Source organism: Lonchura striata, chromosome 22, assembly GCF_050655825.1.
Source record: "Lonchura striata isolate lonStrDom1 chromosome 22, ASM5065582v1, whole genome shotgun sequence".
NCBI lineage: Eukaryota > Metazoa > Chordata > Aves > Passeriformes > Estrildidae > Lonchura > Lonchura striata.
In genome coordinates this window covers 7,556,089-7,571,106 of record NC_140724.1, presented here as the reverse complement: position 1 = coordinate 7,571,106, position 15,018 = coordinate 7,556,089, and the positions used below count along the sequence as shown (strand labels likewise).

Genomic DNA, 15,018 nt, shown 5'->3' with positions numbered 1-15,018 from the left:
CCCCGGGCCCGAGCGTGACCGGCCCCGGCCCCGGGCCCGAGCGTGACCGGCCCCGGGCCCGAGCGTGACCGGCACCGGCCCCGGGCCCGAGCGTGACCGGCACCGGGCCCGAGCGTGACCGGCACCGGCCCCGGGCCCGAGCGTGACCGGCCCCGAGCCCGAGCGTGACCGGCACCGACCCTCGGCCCGCGACCCCCCAGCCCGTACGTGACCGGCGGGACCGGGCCGCGACCGAGCGGCTGTCCCCGTGCGGGTACGGGGGAGACCCGGTCGGGGGATCCTGTGGGGTCTGCGGGTACAGGGGATCCTGTGGGGTCTGCGGGTACAGGGGGGATCCTGTGGGGTCTGCGGGTACAGGGGATCCTGTGGGGTCTGCGGGTACAGGGGATCCTGTGGGGTCTGCGGGTACAGGGGATCCTGTGGGGTCTGCAGCCCCGGGGGGATCCTGTGGGGTCTGCGGGTACAGGGGATCCTGTGGGGTCTGCGGGTACAGGGGGATCCTGTGGGGTCTGCGGGTACAGGGGGGATCCTGTGGGGTCTGCGGGTACAGGGGATCCTGTGGGGTCTGCAGCCCCGGGGGATCCTGTGGGGTCTGCAGCCCCGGGGGGATCCTGTGGGGTCTGCAGCCCCGGGGGATCCTGTGGGGTCTGCGGGTACAGGGGATCCTGTGGGGTCTGCAGCCCCGGGGGATCCTGTGGGGTCTGCGGGTACAGGGGGGATCCTGTGGGGTCTGCAGCCCCGGGGGATCCTGTGGGGTCTGCAGCCCCGGGGGATCCTGTGGGGTCTGCGGGTGCAGGGGATCCTGTGGGGTCTGCGGGTACAGGGGGATCCTGTGGGGTCTGCAGCCCCGGGGGATCCTGTGGGGTCTGCAGCCCCGGGGGCTGGCCCGTTGGGGCTGGGGGTGGCTCCTGCGTGCCCGGGGGTCCCGGTGCCAGCGGGGAAGGGGATTGTGCCGGTGGGAGCACATTTGTTGGGGGGCACTGGGGCATGTCCGGGGGCTGTGCCGGGCCTGGGTCCATCTGGAAGAGGGGTGGCTGCGGGGATGTGGTGGCCACGGTGTGTTTTGTGGGGACTTCAGGTGTCCTGCTCTGTGGGGGCATTGTAGGAGAGGATGGTGCGGTCACCAGGATGAGTTTGGGGCTGCCCTGCGTTGGGAGGAGAGGGGAGGAAGGAGGGCTGAGGGCTGCAGAGTGCTGCAGGGAGGGTCAGACCCGCACATGGTATTTTGGGGGTGGGGAAGATCATTTTCAGGGGGATGTTGTGCCTTGGGTGGGAGCCAGAGTCTCAATTCACCCGTTTATTTTCCAGACCCATCGTTGGAGCCCCACGCCATGTTTTCCGAGCAGGCGGCCGCCACGGCGCAGGGGCTGCTGGCCCCACCCTCGGCCGAGCCCCCCACCTTCCCCAGGGTGGCTGTGTCGGGGTACTCGGACTGCTCGCAGCCCTTCCAGCTGGGCGAGCGCAGCTTTGCCCGGCAGTACTCGCACATCTACGCCGTGCGCCTTGCGGGCATGCGGCCTGGCCTGGAGCGGCGCGCTCGCAGCCGATGGGGTGAGCCCGGGAACCCCTCAGCACGGGGGAAAGGGGAAAACACTGCCCTGGGAGAAACAGAACACTGCCGAGGAAAAACACTGCCCCGGGAAAAACAAAACACTGCCCTGAAAAAACACTGCCCTGGAAAAACACTGAGTGTCCAGGGGGAGCGGCTGGGGGGGCTCAGGCTGGAGAAAAGGAGGTTCAGGGGAACCTTCTGCCTCTCCATAATTTCCTGGCAGGAGGCAGCAGCCAGTGGGAGGGTTGGGCTCTGCTCCCAGGGAGCAAGGGCAGAACAAGAGGACACAGCCTGAAGGTGCAGCAGGAGAGGTTTAGGTTGGCTATTGGGAAAATTCCTTCATGGAAGGGGCTGTCCAGCCCTGGCAAAGCTGCCCAGGGCAGTGCTGGAGTCCCCATCCCTGTGGGGAAGTAACGGCTGTGTGGATGTTGCACTTGGGAGCGTAGGTTAGTGGTGGCCTGGGCAGCAAACATCTGTGGAGCTTAAAGCCTTCAGGTTTTATCTCGGTGTTTGACCAGATTTATATCTGGAGTGCAGAGATGAGTGTTCCTCAGGCTGGACGTACCCTGGGGCCAAGATCCATCCCTGTTGGGGGAGTCCATCCCTGCCAGGCTGGGATCCACCCAGAACCTTCCTGCAACCTGAGCAGCTCCAGTGTACCCAGTTGTGCCAGTCCCCAGCAGCGTTTTACCCTTGGCAGGGGCTGTGCAGCACAGCCAGATCAGCCCCCAGCTCTGGCATGCACAGGGATGATGGGACCATCCATTTGCAGGTGGATTATGTGGCAATCCTGCTGCAGCTCCCACCTGGAGTACTGACCTTGGGACAAACTGCATTTCCCATCACAGATGGAAGGGGGGTGTGGGCAGGGAGAGCCCCATTGCCTTGGTCACATCGCCCCACACATTTCAGGGAGCAGGAGTTGAGTGTGAGGTTTGTCAAGGTGGGGCTGGGGGGCCCTGGCCAGGAAGTGGGGCACAGGAGGGTGCACAGGGGTGAGAGGTGCTGGTTGTGCCGGGGGGGTGTTTCCTGTCCTGGGGGGGTTGTGGTCTGCGGGTGGGACCCTCACGCTCAGAGTTTCCATCCACGGGATGAAGCAACTGGGGCTGCTGGGGCTCTGCCCCCCCTCCCCGGCCCGAGATCGAATTTCCTTCAGCTTTGCCCTTCTATGGGCAAAAACCCCTTCAGTGGAAGCTTTTGGGCCAGACGCCTGTTCTTGTGCTCTCCCCAGCCCCGTGGGCTGCGTGGAAGAAAAGCCAGCGCTGGTCTTTGGTTGGCCACCCTGCGCTTTGCCAAGTGTGACAGGATCCAGTGGTTTGTAAACTCCACCTCCTGGAGTCCTGGGACGGGACCAGATTTTGGGGTTTGTTTCCCAGCAGGAAACGCCTGCAGGCAGAAATCTGGAGAGCACAGCCCCCTCCCCCCTGAACACACATTTTGGGGAGTTTGAGCCAAAAATAAGAGACTTCAACGGGATTGTTTTTGTTCTGACTCAGAGTGTTTGCATTCCTGGGCTCGAGAATCCATGTTTCCAGTGTGGGGTGCCAGGGATGGCAGCGGGGTGCTCTCCCTGGGACAAGAGTCACGCTCAGCAGCGCGTGATGAGCAAAGTGGGATTTTTGGGAGAAGTGTCACCCAGAAAGGACGAGGAGCTGGTGCAGGCAGTGTTGTTTTGGGAGAGGAGACCAGGAGCAGGTTCCTTGCTCCTCTCCGGGGCCTGAGGCTCAGGATGGACTTCACAGGCTGGTTTAAACAGGGAATGACAGTCCCACTGGATGGGAGGACACACACTGGATGGGGCTGGAGCACCTCTGGGTCCCCAGGGGTGGGGTAAGAAGTTTTGGGCTCACCTTGTGGTGAGGGAGATTTTTGCTCCTCAGCCACAAAGTGGGTGCAGCCGGGCCTGCAATGTTTCTTGCAGCTCCCGAGGTCCTCCCAGCCTGCATCCCCTGTGGATCCCTGCCTAAAGCCCAGGGACCTGTCAGCATGCCAGCACCTCCTCTGGAAGGGATGGGGATCCTGAATTCCAGCAGGGGTCTGGGGCAGAGGATCTGGCCCTGGCAGAGATCAGGTTTGGGGGTGTTTGTCATCTCCTGCCTGTCATCTCCAGGATGTTTGGGTTATCCCCTGGGTGAGGAGCAGGAACAGCAGCCCCCTGCCCAAGGTGCCTCGTGGGCCCTTCCTGGGCAGAGCAGAGCAGTTACAGGGAGCTAACACAGCACCATGACCCAGCTTCCCCCCAGCACAGAGGAAATGCCTGCAGGCTTGCAGCCTCTGGAATGCTCCTCGGCCCCATCTGGCCCACACATGTCTGCTGGGCGCCGTGCCTCGAGGAGAAACAGCAGGCTTCCCAAAACTCCCCAGCACCTTGGAGAAGCAGGAGGCTTCCCAAAATTCCCCAGCACCTTGGCGCTGGGGCCCTGCAGCTGCTCCCGCCAGCCCCGCGCCGTGCCCACCGTCCCCCCAGGGCTGCTGACCCCCGGCTCTCCACAGGGAACGACGTTGTGCTGCGGAGGCTCTCGGAGCTGCACGAGGGAGAGAAGTGCTGCGTGGTGGGGACGCTCTTCAAGTCCATGCAGCTCCAGCCCTCCATCCTGCAGGAGATCAGTGAGGAGGTAATGGGCTCACCTCCTCCTCCTCCTCCTCCACACAGCTCGGGGTGGGAGTTGTGCCCGCACACCTGAGAGCTCAGCTGGGCTTCCATGGCTTCCCTGTGCTCGCTGTAGCCAGGGAACTGGCAGAGATTTGAGCAGGATGGCCTGTCTCCAGCCTGTCCCTGAGTGCCACCTTGGTACCAGCGTGTGTGAATACCGTCCACTGTCCCAGGCTGCTCCAAGCCCCATCCAGGCTGACCTTGGACACTACCAGGGATTCAGGGGCAGCTACAGCTGCTCTGGGCAACCTGTGCCAGGCCCTCACTACCCACACATTCCTTCCCACATCCAATCTAAACCCACCCTTTGTACGTCTGTTCCCCCTGCCCACCACTCCTGCTCCGTGAGTGATACTGGTCCATCCGGGCAGTCCCAGCTGCTGGACCCCCAGCTGGGGTGCTGGTGGTGGGGTCTGGGGTTGGGAAGGGTTCTTGGGGGCTGCTGGTCCTTGCTGAGGCTATAACGCTGTCTCTGCCCTCGCAGCACAACCTGGTGCCTCAGCCACCCCTGCCCAAGTACATCCAGCCCTCTGACGAGCTGATGCTGGAGGACGAGCTGCAGCGCATCAAGCTGGAAGGAGCCATTGATGTGCAGAGGCTGGTGACAGGTAAGGGACGGCGCTGGCTCTGTGGTGGCACCCGCCCTGCCGGGGCTGAGCGCCTGCTGTGCCACAGGGACCATCGTGGCTGTGTACGGCTGCGAGCAGGACGACGGCGGGTTCCTGGTGGAGGATCACTGCTTCGCCGACCTGCCGCCACCGCTGCCCTGGAGCGGGCCCAGCTCCGACCGGTGAGGCGGCAGGACTGGGGCTGTGTCCCTGAGCCCCTGGTGCCAAGGGGGCTGCCAGGGGGTCTGGGGCCCCTGCCCCAGCTCTCTGAAGCCTCTAAGTTTGGGAGTCTCTCTGTCCATCCAGGTACGTGCTGCTGGCCTCGGGGCTGGGGCTGGGCAGCGTGAGTGGGGAGGCCCTGCTGAGCACGCAGCTGCTGGTGGATGTGGTGACAGGGCAGCTGGGTGCAGAGGGCGAGCAGAGCTGTGCTGCCCACATCACCCGTGTCATTCTGGCCGGGAATCTGCTGAGCCAGAACACGCAGAGCCGAGACACCATCAACAAGGTACGGCGAGGAGGGGGCTGCGGCCTTGCCGTGCTCCTGGGGCGCTGGGAGGGTGTGGGGAGGGGCAGGGGGGGTCCAGGGCTGTGCCTCACTGTCTTCCTGCTCACCCAGGCCAAGTACTTGACCAAGAAGACACAGGCTGCAAGTGTGGAGGCTGTGAAGATGCTGGATGAGATCCTGCTGCAGCTCTGTGTGAGTGCTTGGGGTTGGCCAGGAAATCGGGTTCCTCTAGGGGAGGGAACCTTGTTCCTGAGGCAGGGTAGCAGTTCGGGATGCAGAGTGGCAAAACCCCCTTCCCCTGCACCCACCTTCCCTTTGAGCACCCCATGTGGAGAGGCAGATCACAGCCCAGCTCCAAATCCTTCTCCAGGGATCTGGCCTCCTCGGTGAAGCCGAGCGAGGTGTCCTGGGGAAGAGGAGCAGCAGTGACACCAGGGCTTTGCTCTGAGCCCCCTTGGAGGGTACTTTGGCCACGATTGATCCCGCTCTGCCCGCAGACCTCCGTGCCTGTGGACGTGATGCCCGGCGAGTTTGACCCCACCAACTACACGCTGCCGCAGCAGCCCCTGCACCGCTGCATGCTGCCCCTGGCCAGCGCCTACGCCACCCTGCGCCTCGTCACCAACCCCTACCAGGCCAGCCTGGATGGTGTCAGGTAAGCAAACCTGCCAGCTCTGCTGCCTGCCAGCGGCGTGGCACACGTTCTGGCATGTCCAGCGTCTGAAGCTGCCCTTCTTTCCTCCGTAATGTAGGTTTTTAGGGACATCAGGACAAAACATCAGTGATATCTTCAAATACAGCAGCATGGACGACTACCTGGAGATCCTGGAGTGGACACTGCTGGCGGGACACATCAGCCCCACGGCCCCAGACACCCTGGGTATGGTGAGGGCTGGGGGGTTGCTGGATGGGGGGGGTTTCCCAGGGGCTCCCCTCCTAATTGCCATCCTCCACAGGCTGTTACCCGTTCTACAAATCTGACCCATTTATCCTCACCGAGTGCCCTCACGTCTACTTCTGCGGCAACGCGCCCCATTTCCAGAGCAAGCTGCTCCAAGGTGGGTCTCGGAGCACCCCCAGATCCTCCTGGGGCTGCTGGGGGGCTCCCGTGCCTGACACCCACCTGTGTTTGCAGGGAAGGAGGGGCAGCGGGTGCTGCTGGTGACGGTGCCGGACTTCAGCGCCACGCAGACCGCCTGCCTGGTCAACCTGCGCGACCTCAGCTGCCAGCCCATCACCTTCTCCAGCTTTGGGGCTGACAGCGAGGATGGGGACATGGAACTTGAACACTGACACAGACTCCTTTGTCTGTCCTCTGGGAGGGTGACAGAGCTGGGGAAGCACTGGAGGGACAAGATGTTCATACCAATATAACTTGATTTATTTGTGTAACAAAAATTGTATGGAGGGGAGAAAGGCTGTGCCCGCCTCCATGGGCCCTGCCCAGGAGAGCAGTACCACCCCTGCCACCCCGCTGGGACACAGACAGCGGGCTGGCACTGCCCAGCTCTGAGGGACAGGGTGGCATGTCCCTGACAGCACCCAGCTGTTGGCCACAATGCCTGCAGTCCTTGGAAGCAGCAAGGTGAGGGGCTGGAGCCCACCTGGACTAGCTGCCTGGGCTCAGGGAGGACGTTGGAAGCGGATGCCAAAGCGTCCGACCGTGGCTCGAAGCAGAGTGAGGGCTCAAGTGTCCCTAGTCCCCAAAGTTCACGGTGTAGGTCTCGGCCGTGGTGAGGGGCTGCGCCGTCCCCGTGTGCAGCTCCCAGCCCTCCGTCTCCGTCACCAGCTCGGTGACCACCTCTGTCTCGGTGTCCATCTCCCAGGTGCCAGCCGTGGGTGGCTCCTGGCTCCAGGGCGCGTAGGCCGTGCTGCTGAAGGGGAAGGGCAGGGCCGTGCTGGGCGGCGGGGCTGGGGGGCTGCCAGCGGCCGTGGTGGCGTTGAGGCGCCGCAGCCGCAGCTGCTCCCGCAGCCGCATGCGGTGCCGCAGCCGCATCCGCAGGCGCAGGCGCTCGCGGGGCGTCATGGGCCGGCCGGGCACCACGCGGCGGATCGGCCGGTTCCCGTTCATGGCCATGATCTCCCGGATGCGCTTCCAGTTGGAGCGCGACAGGACGAAGTTGCACTGGGTGGCCCCGATGTCGTAGAGGACGTGGCAAGTCTTGACGCTGGGGTTGTAGCCCTCGGCCCGCGCCGACACGCGGTACTCGCCCGGGTTCAGGATGCGCCAGTAGTCCCCGCCGCTGGCTGCAGATACGGGGGCGGCGGCGTGGAGTGGGCTGGGGGCCGTGCCGCCAGTGCCCTGCCAGCACCTCACAGCACCTACCTGTCCTGACGTTGTGGTTGATGCCCCCCACCACAATGGTGGCGTTGGCAATGGGCTCTCCCTGCTGGTCTGTCACCACACCCTTGATTCCCCGGTGGATCTGGGTGAGGAAACGGGATGAGTGGAGCCGTGTGGGACCGGTGGGGCAGCTGTGGTCATGTCCCAGTGCACACCTGCTCCATGAAGGTGAGCAGAGACTCCTTGTTGTTCTCCCACTCCTGCTGCAGCTCGCTCTCATGGGGGAACTTGTCACAGCCCAGGTAAACGGAGAGCTCCAGGCAGTTGGTGTGCAGGTAGCTGAAGTCATTCATACCTGCGAGAGCACAGTCGTGCCCACCCAGCCCCTTGCTCACCTGCCAGTGGCCGGGTTGTGGGGCAGCCACGCCACTGGCCCCGACTTACTGCCAGCGCGGGGCCGCCACTTGGCGCCCTGCACGATGCCCATGGCGTCGGTCACGTCCTGCGCGTGGCAGCCCCCGCGGAAGGTCTCGGCCATGGTGAGGTGTGCCGAGGCGTAGGAGATGGCGAGCCAGCGGAACACGGCGTGGTCGGGCGTCTCCTGCAGCTCGGGGCGCTCGTCCTCATAGTCCAGCGGGCGCGGGGCGGCTGCCGGCGTTGGGGGGCTGGGCCGGGCCGTGTCGAAGGGGAAGGACACCAGCTTCTCCCCTCCCTGCAGGTTGGCTCCCAGCACGAAGGGGTTCTTGTCCATCCACGCCATGACAGCCCGTGTCTCCACTGCCACCTGTGAGGCAGGCACAGGGCATGAGGTGTCACCCCCCGCCACCCTCTCCCCGCCCCTGTGCCCTGTGCCGCACTCACCGCCGCATCCTCGGACAGGTAGTGCTCTGGGATGGGGATGTGGTGGTTGGGGAACTGGTGGGGCACCAGCCGCCTCTCCTCGGCTGCCCACAGCGCTGAGGCCAGGTCGGGGAAGTTCTCAAAGAGGTCAAAGCCTTCCTCTGTCCAATGGCCCAGTGCCCAGTTGCCCAGTTCAGAGCCCTGTAGGTGGCCCAGGGCACTGGTGAGTCCAGGGGGCCTGAGTCCCACCACCCATGTCCCATCCCACTGCTCCTGGTCCCATCCCCTTCTCTGAACATCTCAGGTGCCCAGCTTGGAGCCCTGCGGCCAGCCCAGGGCACTGGTGAGCTCTGAGGGGGGGCTGCATCCTACTGCTCTGCCGTCCCATCCCGCTGTCCCGCAGCCCACCCCACATCCTGCCCCACTGCTCCACTGTCCCCCTCACCGCCTCGTGGGCCAGCTCGTAGCCATCGGGGTTGAGGGACGGGACAAGGTGGATGCGGGTGTCGGCGACCAGGCCCCGCACGCGCGGATTCCCGTCCTGGTACTCCTTGCACAGGAACTGCATCAGCAGCAGCAGCAGCTCCCGGCCCAGCGCCTCGTTGCCGTGCAGCCCCGCCGTGTACCGGAACTCGGGCTCACCTGGAGGGGCCGAGGAACGTCAGCAAACACCTGGGACCGTGCCTGGGGGCCTCAGTCCCTCACAGCTCCCTCACCTGTCTCGTGCTCGCCCGGGTTGTCGGAGACCTCCATGGCGTAGATCTTCAGCCCCCGTGAGCTCTTGCCGATGTTGTAGATGCGGGTGATGGTGGGACACTCCTCATTCACCACCTTCATCAGCTGCAGGGTGGGGAGAGATGGGGGCAGTGCTTGGGGAGACAGGCCCGCACCCTGCAGAGAATCTCACGCCCACGGAGGATCCCACCCTGTGAAGATGCCCACCACCACGGAAGTGCCCACAGCCACAGAGAATGCCATGGCCCAAAGATGCGCTCAGCATCACAGAGATGTCCACTCCTCGTGCAGGATCCCACCACCATGAAGGATCCCACAACCATGGGTGCTCCATCCCCTACAGAGGATCCCGCCCCTGCTGGATCTGCCCCCAGCAGAGCCCACCTGCCTCATGTCCTTGTAGGAGTGGTGTCGGAAGTCCAGGTTGTCTGTGGAGGTCACCTCGTTCTGCTGGGTGTAGTAGCTGCTGACAGCTGTGGAGGGGACAGGGACACAGCAGCGGGGGCTGGCTGTAGAGATCCCACCCCCCGTGGCCCCCGGGCTGCTTCGGGGTGACTCTTACCGGAGAGGGGGCACCCCAGGACCTCAAGGCGCAGGCAGAGGCTCCCGTTCCAGCGCTGGGGGTAGATTCGGATGTACCGGGCCACCATGGGCTCAGGGAACTCGCTCAGCACCGGCGTGTCCTTGTCCACGTTGCCGTAGAACATCTGCCCAGGAGGGAGAGATGTACCCAGGAGGCCCCCGTGGCTGCCACGTCACCCACCCAGACCAGTCCCCACCATCTCCTCGTAGCCATTGCTGTACATCACCCAGTGCTGGCTGTCGTTGCTGAAGCCCACGTAGAAGCTGGTGACAAAGTCATCGCTGTGGGAGGACAGGGACAGGCTGGGACGGGGGTCCCCACGCTGCTCCCCCGCCCCACGCCCCCGCTGCAGCCCCAGGTCCCCGTACTGGATCTGGGAGTCGCGGCCCTGGGTGATGACCCCGGTGAACATGGTGACGCGGCGCGTGTCCACCTCGAGCCAGTGCGCCCGGCTGTCGTCCTCGGCGCACCACGCCCCGTCGAAGAAGTCGTCCTCGTTGGTGCCCGCCTGGGGAGCAGGGAGCGGGACGTGGGCGGGGGTCCCCCAGCCCCGGGGCGGGCGCTGGGGTGACCCTCACCTGCATGTTGAGGCGGCCGCGCTGGGCACCCAGGCCGTGACGCAGCATGGAGGAGGCCAGGATCTGGTCATCCTCGATGCGGTGGGACTCCAGCCCGATTGGGGGACACCCTGGGGACAGCAGGGGGTGATGGCTTCCCCCCCAGGCAGGGTGTCCCCGTCACCCCAGGAATGGGGACACTCACTTTTCTTCTCTGCTGGAGGGGCCCATTCCTCCTCATCTGGATCCCACTTCTTTCCTCCTGTTTTTTTGGGTTTTCCTGGCAAAGGAAAAGGCACGGTGAGGGGAACAAGGACAAGTGTGAGGGGACAGGAATGGGGGCTGGCACCCACCTTTGCGGTCCTGGCCCTTCTCCTCCGCCCAGCGCTCTTCCTCCTCCTCCTCCTCTTTCTTGGGCTTCGCTGTTGGTGAGGTGACACCCACCCCAGGGACGTGACACCAGTCCCAGAAACGTGCCACCCACCCCAAGAATGCGACACCCGCCGTGGGGATGGAACCCAGCCCGGGAACACACCACCCTCCCTGTGGCTCTGCCATGGTCCCTGGGGCACACACGCCCACCCCAGGCCCTGCCACCCCGCCCAGCCCCTTCCACCCCTCTCACAGGGTCTGATTTTCTCCTCGTCTGTCTCCATCTTGTCCTCCTTGTCCGGGTGCTCGTGGGGCTTCGTCGGGGGGGGCAGCCCGTAGGTCCCTGGGGGCACAGGGTGGGGGGCTGTGCCAGCCTTCTGCAGATGGGGCAGGGATGGGGATGGCTGGGGGGCCGCGCTGCCCCGTCCCTCCCGGCTCCTCACTCACACTCATCGTAGTCCGGGGGCTCGAAGCCCTCGCCGTAGTCCCCATCGGTCACCGGGCCAGGCAGGGGGGGCTGCGGGAGGGGCTGCGGGGGCGGCTCCTCCGGCTCTGCTTGGAGGAGGGAAGGGGCTGTGCTGGAGATGGGGAGGCACTGAGGGTCCCCATGTCCCTGCAGGGTGCCCCCTGTCCCCTGTGGGGTCAGCCCCCCCTGGGCACCCACATTTCCCTTTCGGGTTCCCCATGTCCCCACCAGACCCCTCTGCATCCCTGTAACTGGATGGCCATGCCCCCAAGAGATCCCCACAAGTGTCCCCCCAGGAGTCCCTCAAGCTCCAATGTGAGATCCATGTCCCTGCAGAGTTCTCCATGGCCTCACAGGGTGCCCATGTCCCTGCAGGGTTCTCCATGCCCTCACAGGGTGCCCATGTCCCTGCAGGGTTCCCCATGGCCTCACAGGGTCCCCATGTCCCTGCAGGGCTCTCCATGCCCTCACAGGGTGCCCATGTCCCTGCAGGGCTCTCCATGCCCTCACAGGGTGCCCATGTCCCTGCAGGGTTCCCCATGCCCTCACAGGGTCCCCATGTCCCTGTAGGGTTCTCCATGGCCTCACAGGGTCCCCATGTCCCTGCAGGGTTCCCCATGGCCTCACAGGGTCCCCATGTCCCTGCAGGGCTCTCCATGCCCTCACAGGGTCCCCATGTCCCTGCAGGGTTCCCCATGCCCTCACAGGGTGCCCATGTCCCTGCAGGGCTCTCCATGCCCTCACAGGGTGCCCATGTCCCTGCAGGGTTCTCCATGGCCTCACAGGGTCCCCATGTCCCTGCAGGGTTCTCCATGCCTTCACAGGGTCCCCATGTCCCTGCAGGGTTCTCCATGCCCTCACAGGGTGCCCATGTCCCTGCAGGGTTCCCCATGGCCTCACAGGGTCCCCATGTCCCTGCAGGGTTCTCCATGCCCTCACAGGGTCCCCGTGTCCCTGCAGGGCTCTCCATGCCTTCACAGGGTGCCCACGTCCCTGCAGGGTTCTCTGTGTCCCTACAGGACCCCTCTATATCCCCTCAGGACCCCCGTGTGCCACCAAGAGATCCCCACGCCCCTGCAGGGTCCCCTGTGCTGTCCCCATGCCCAGCCCAGCTCCAGGCTGTGCCGCTTCCCCGGTTCCCAAGGCTGGGGGCTGCCCCCAGCCCCACCCTGAGCAGTGCCAGCCCCCGTGTCCCCATCCTGCCACGTACGCGGCTCCTCGGGCCGGGGCCAGACCCGCTCAGGTCTCCTCCTGCCCGGGGGCTTGGGGGGCTTCTGCTGCCGCCGGACGAACTCGACTGGGGACACAGAGGGTGGCGCTGGCTTCGTGCTGAGGGCGGGGGGGACGTGCCCCCCGTCCCTCCCCGCGGGCAGCGCCCGGCTCCGTACAGTCCTCGTAGTCCTCCCGCTCCAGCTGCTCGTTGTAGTCCAGGGTCGGCGGCTCCGGCTCCTCGGGAACCTCTGCAGACACGGGGCACAGGGTGGCACTGGGGTGGGCACAGCGTGGCACTGGGGTGCAGGCAGGGACAGCAGGGAGGTGGCACTTAGGCAAGGGTGGCCCTGGGGCACAGAGGAGGTGACACCTGGGAGCAGGGAACTAGTGCAGAGCGCAGGAAAGGGACACCAGCGAGGAGGGAGGCGGCCCTGGCGTGCAAGGCGAGGGCGCTGGGATGCAGGGAGAGGGTGCTGGGACAAAGGAAGGTGACATGGGTGCAGGAAGGTGGCATTTGGGAACAAGGAGGTGCCCGTGCTGCAGGAGCGTGGCCCTGGGGAGCTGGGACATGACAGGGGGTGCAGCAAGGTGACGTTTGGGGACAGGGAGGTAGTCCCAACACACAAGGAGGTAGCCCCAGAGCGCAGAGTGGTGGCCCCAGCCTGCAGAGGAGTGTCCCCAAGACAGGGTGGTGGCCCTGGGGACTGGGCACTCACCTGGCTGGGGCTCAGGGTTCCAGTCCTCCCCACCTGGCCCCCAGCGCTCATTTGGTGGCTCTTCCAGCTCTCCTGGGGACAGAGCGAGGGGCTGGCACGGCCTCCAGCCCCTGTCCTGCCCCCCCAGCCCCACAGGGGGAAGAAAATCCCACGGGAAGCGAAGTGGAGGACAGAGGGGAAACCCACGGGGACAAAGCCCAGCCAGCTGTAGGTGCTGCTGGGCAGGATATGGGGTGAAGCTCTGCTGGGCCGAGACCTCCCACCCCAACCCCACCAGTGCAAGAGGGGTGTCCCCAAACTCACCTCGGACACCTCCATCCTCCTCCTCCTTGTGAGAAGGCTCCAGGAACTCGGGGATCTCTTCATTCTCCTTGCCCTGTGAGGGCTGGTGGACAGTGGGGGGGCTTGGTGGCACCGGTGGTTTCTTGCCAGAGGATTTGGTGGCCTTGGGTGGCTTCTCCTTGGGCGGCTTCTCCTTGGGCTTTTTGGAGCCTTTTGGGGGTTTTTCGGAGCCTTTTGATGGGTTTTCTGAGCCTTTCGGTGGCTTCTCCTTGGATTTCTTGGGGGGTTTGTTCTTGCCCCGGTCTTTGTCCCTGACCTTGTCCTTGTCCTTATCCTTCTTGGGGCCCCGGGGTCTCTCCTTGGGCTTCTTGGGGGGTTTTTCCTTCTTCCCCTTCCTGGGTTTCTCAGGCTCCGGCAGCGACCCCGGGGAGCCTGAGGGGACAGGAGGGGGAGCCGCCGCCCCGGGCAGGGTGAGCGTGGCGGGGCCGGGCTGGGGAAGCCGCGTCCCGCCGGCCCCGCTGCTCGGGACCCCGCCGCGACCACTCACCCGCGCCGGTGCCGGTGCCGGTGCCGGTGCCGAGGTCGGCGCCGAAGCCCAGCTCAGTACCGGCCCCGTCCCGGTCCCCGCCGTCCCCGGGTGCAAGGAAGCCGCGCAGAAACTCCTCGATCTCGGCGTCGGTGAGCGCGGGGGGCCCCGGGGTCGCCCCCGGTGCCGGTACCGGCAGCAGCGGCAGCAGCGCGGCCGTCAGCAGGAGGCAGGAGCGGGGCGGCCCCGCCGGGACCATCGCGCTCCGCACCGGCCCCGCTCCCGAGAGCCCCGCGAGCCCCGGGCGGGCGGGCCGGGGGCGGCGCTGCGGCCGGGGGCGGCACCGGGCGGCACCGGGACCGGCGCTTCACGGACCGGGCGCCGACACGACGGCACTGCCGCCAGCCCGGGGCTGGCACTGCACCGGGACCGCCGGGAGCCCGCACTGACACCGCGCGGGACCGGCACCGGGACCGGCACCGAGACACCGGAACCGCGACACCGGCACTGACCCACACCGGCACCGGCACCGGGACACCGGCCCCGGCACCGGGACTGACCCACACCGGGACCGGCACCGGGACACCGGAACCGCGACACCGGGACCGGCACCGGCCCCGACCCACACCGGGACCGGCACCGGGACACCGGCACCGGCACTGGGACTGACCCACACCGGGACCGGCACCGGGACACCGGCACCGGGACTGACTCACACCGGCGCCGTGCGGGGCCCGGTTTGCCGGTGCTGGGGACCGGCAGGAGACCGGTGCCACCGGCCCAGCCGCACCGCCCGGCCCCGGGGCTGGCACCGGCACCGCGCTCCCAGCACGGCGGGCACACGGCTGCTTCCCGTGTCCCGGCACCTCCGGTGCCCCCTGAACACACACTGCACATGGAACGCACACGGAACACACGGAGAACACACACTGCACATGGAACACACAGAGAACACACACTGCACATGGAACACACACGGAACACAGTGCACATGGAACACACACGGAACACACGGAGAACACACACTGCACATGGAACACACAGAGAACACACACTGCACATGGAACACACACGGAACACACGGAGAACACACACTGCACATGGAACACATGGAACACACACGGAAC

The 15,018-nt window shown here is 65.7% G+C and overlaps 2 protein-coding genes across 5 annotated transcripts; one reads left to right on the top strand and one right to left on the bottom strand.

Annotated features, from left to right (window-relative positions):
• Window positions 1-61: 61 nt before the first annotated feature.
• POLD2 (DNA polymerase delta 2, accessory subunit) lies at window positions 62-6,692 on the top strand. Of its 2 annotated transcripts, none has more exons than XM_085559402.1 (11): window positions 62-203; window positions 1,309-1,551; window positions 4,046-4,167; window positions 4,690-4,813; window positions 4,881-4,995; window positions 5,120-5,318; window positions 5,430-5,510; window positions 5,816-5,973; window positions 6,071-6,198; window positions 6,275-6,376; window positions 6,454-6,692. In XM_085559402.1, exons 2-11 carry the CDS (start codon window positions 1,332-1,334, stop codon window positions 6,609-6,611), a joined length of 1,407 nt encoding a protein of 468 aa, XP_085415528.1. In that variant the 5' UTR covers window positions 62-203; window positions 1,309-1,331; the 3' UTR covers window positions 6,612-6,692. The 2 variants fall into 2 exon arrangements, with proteins under 2 accessions (XP_085415528.1, XP_085415527.1); XM_085559401.1 differs by having other exon boundaries at window positions 100-253.
• AEBP1 (AE binding protein 1) lies at window positions 6,678-14,188 on the bottom strand. Of its 3 annotated transcripts, none has more exons than XM_031506722.3 (21): window positions 13,913-14,188; window positions 13,387-13,797; window positions 13,084-13,155; window positions 12,544-12,615; window positions 12,366-12,452; window positions 11,137-11,241; window positions 10,943-11,032; window positions 10,671-10,739; window positions 10,523-10,597; window positions 10,339-10,448; window positions 10,129-10,268; window positions 9,957-10,041; window positions 9,740-9,884; window positions 9,562-9,650; window positions 9,159-9,282; window positions 8,888-9,084; window positions 8,464-8,643; window positions 8,047-8,386; window positions 7,818-7,957; window positions 7,645-7,744; window positions 6,678-7,565 (listed from the first exon to the last, which is right to left on the bottom strand). In XM_031506722.3, exons 1-21 carry the CDS (start codon window positions 14,148-14,150, stop codon window positions 7,015-7,017), a joined length of 3,420 nt encoding a protein of 1,139 aa, XP_031362582.2. In that variant the 5' UTR covers window positions 14,151-14,188; the 3' UTR covers window positions 6,678-7,014. The 3 variants fall into 3 exon arrangements, with proteins under 3 accessions (XP_031362582.2, XP_085415520.1, XP_085415521.1); XM_085559394.1 differs by having other exon boundaries at window positions 12,544-12,663; window positions 13,913-14,179; XM_085559395.1 differs by lacking the exon at window positions 13,084-13,155 and having other exon boundaries at window positions 13,913-14,179.
• Between the last annotated feature and the right edge of the window lie 830 nt (window positions 14,189-15,018).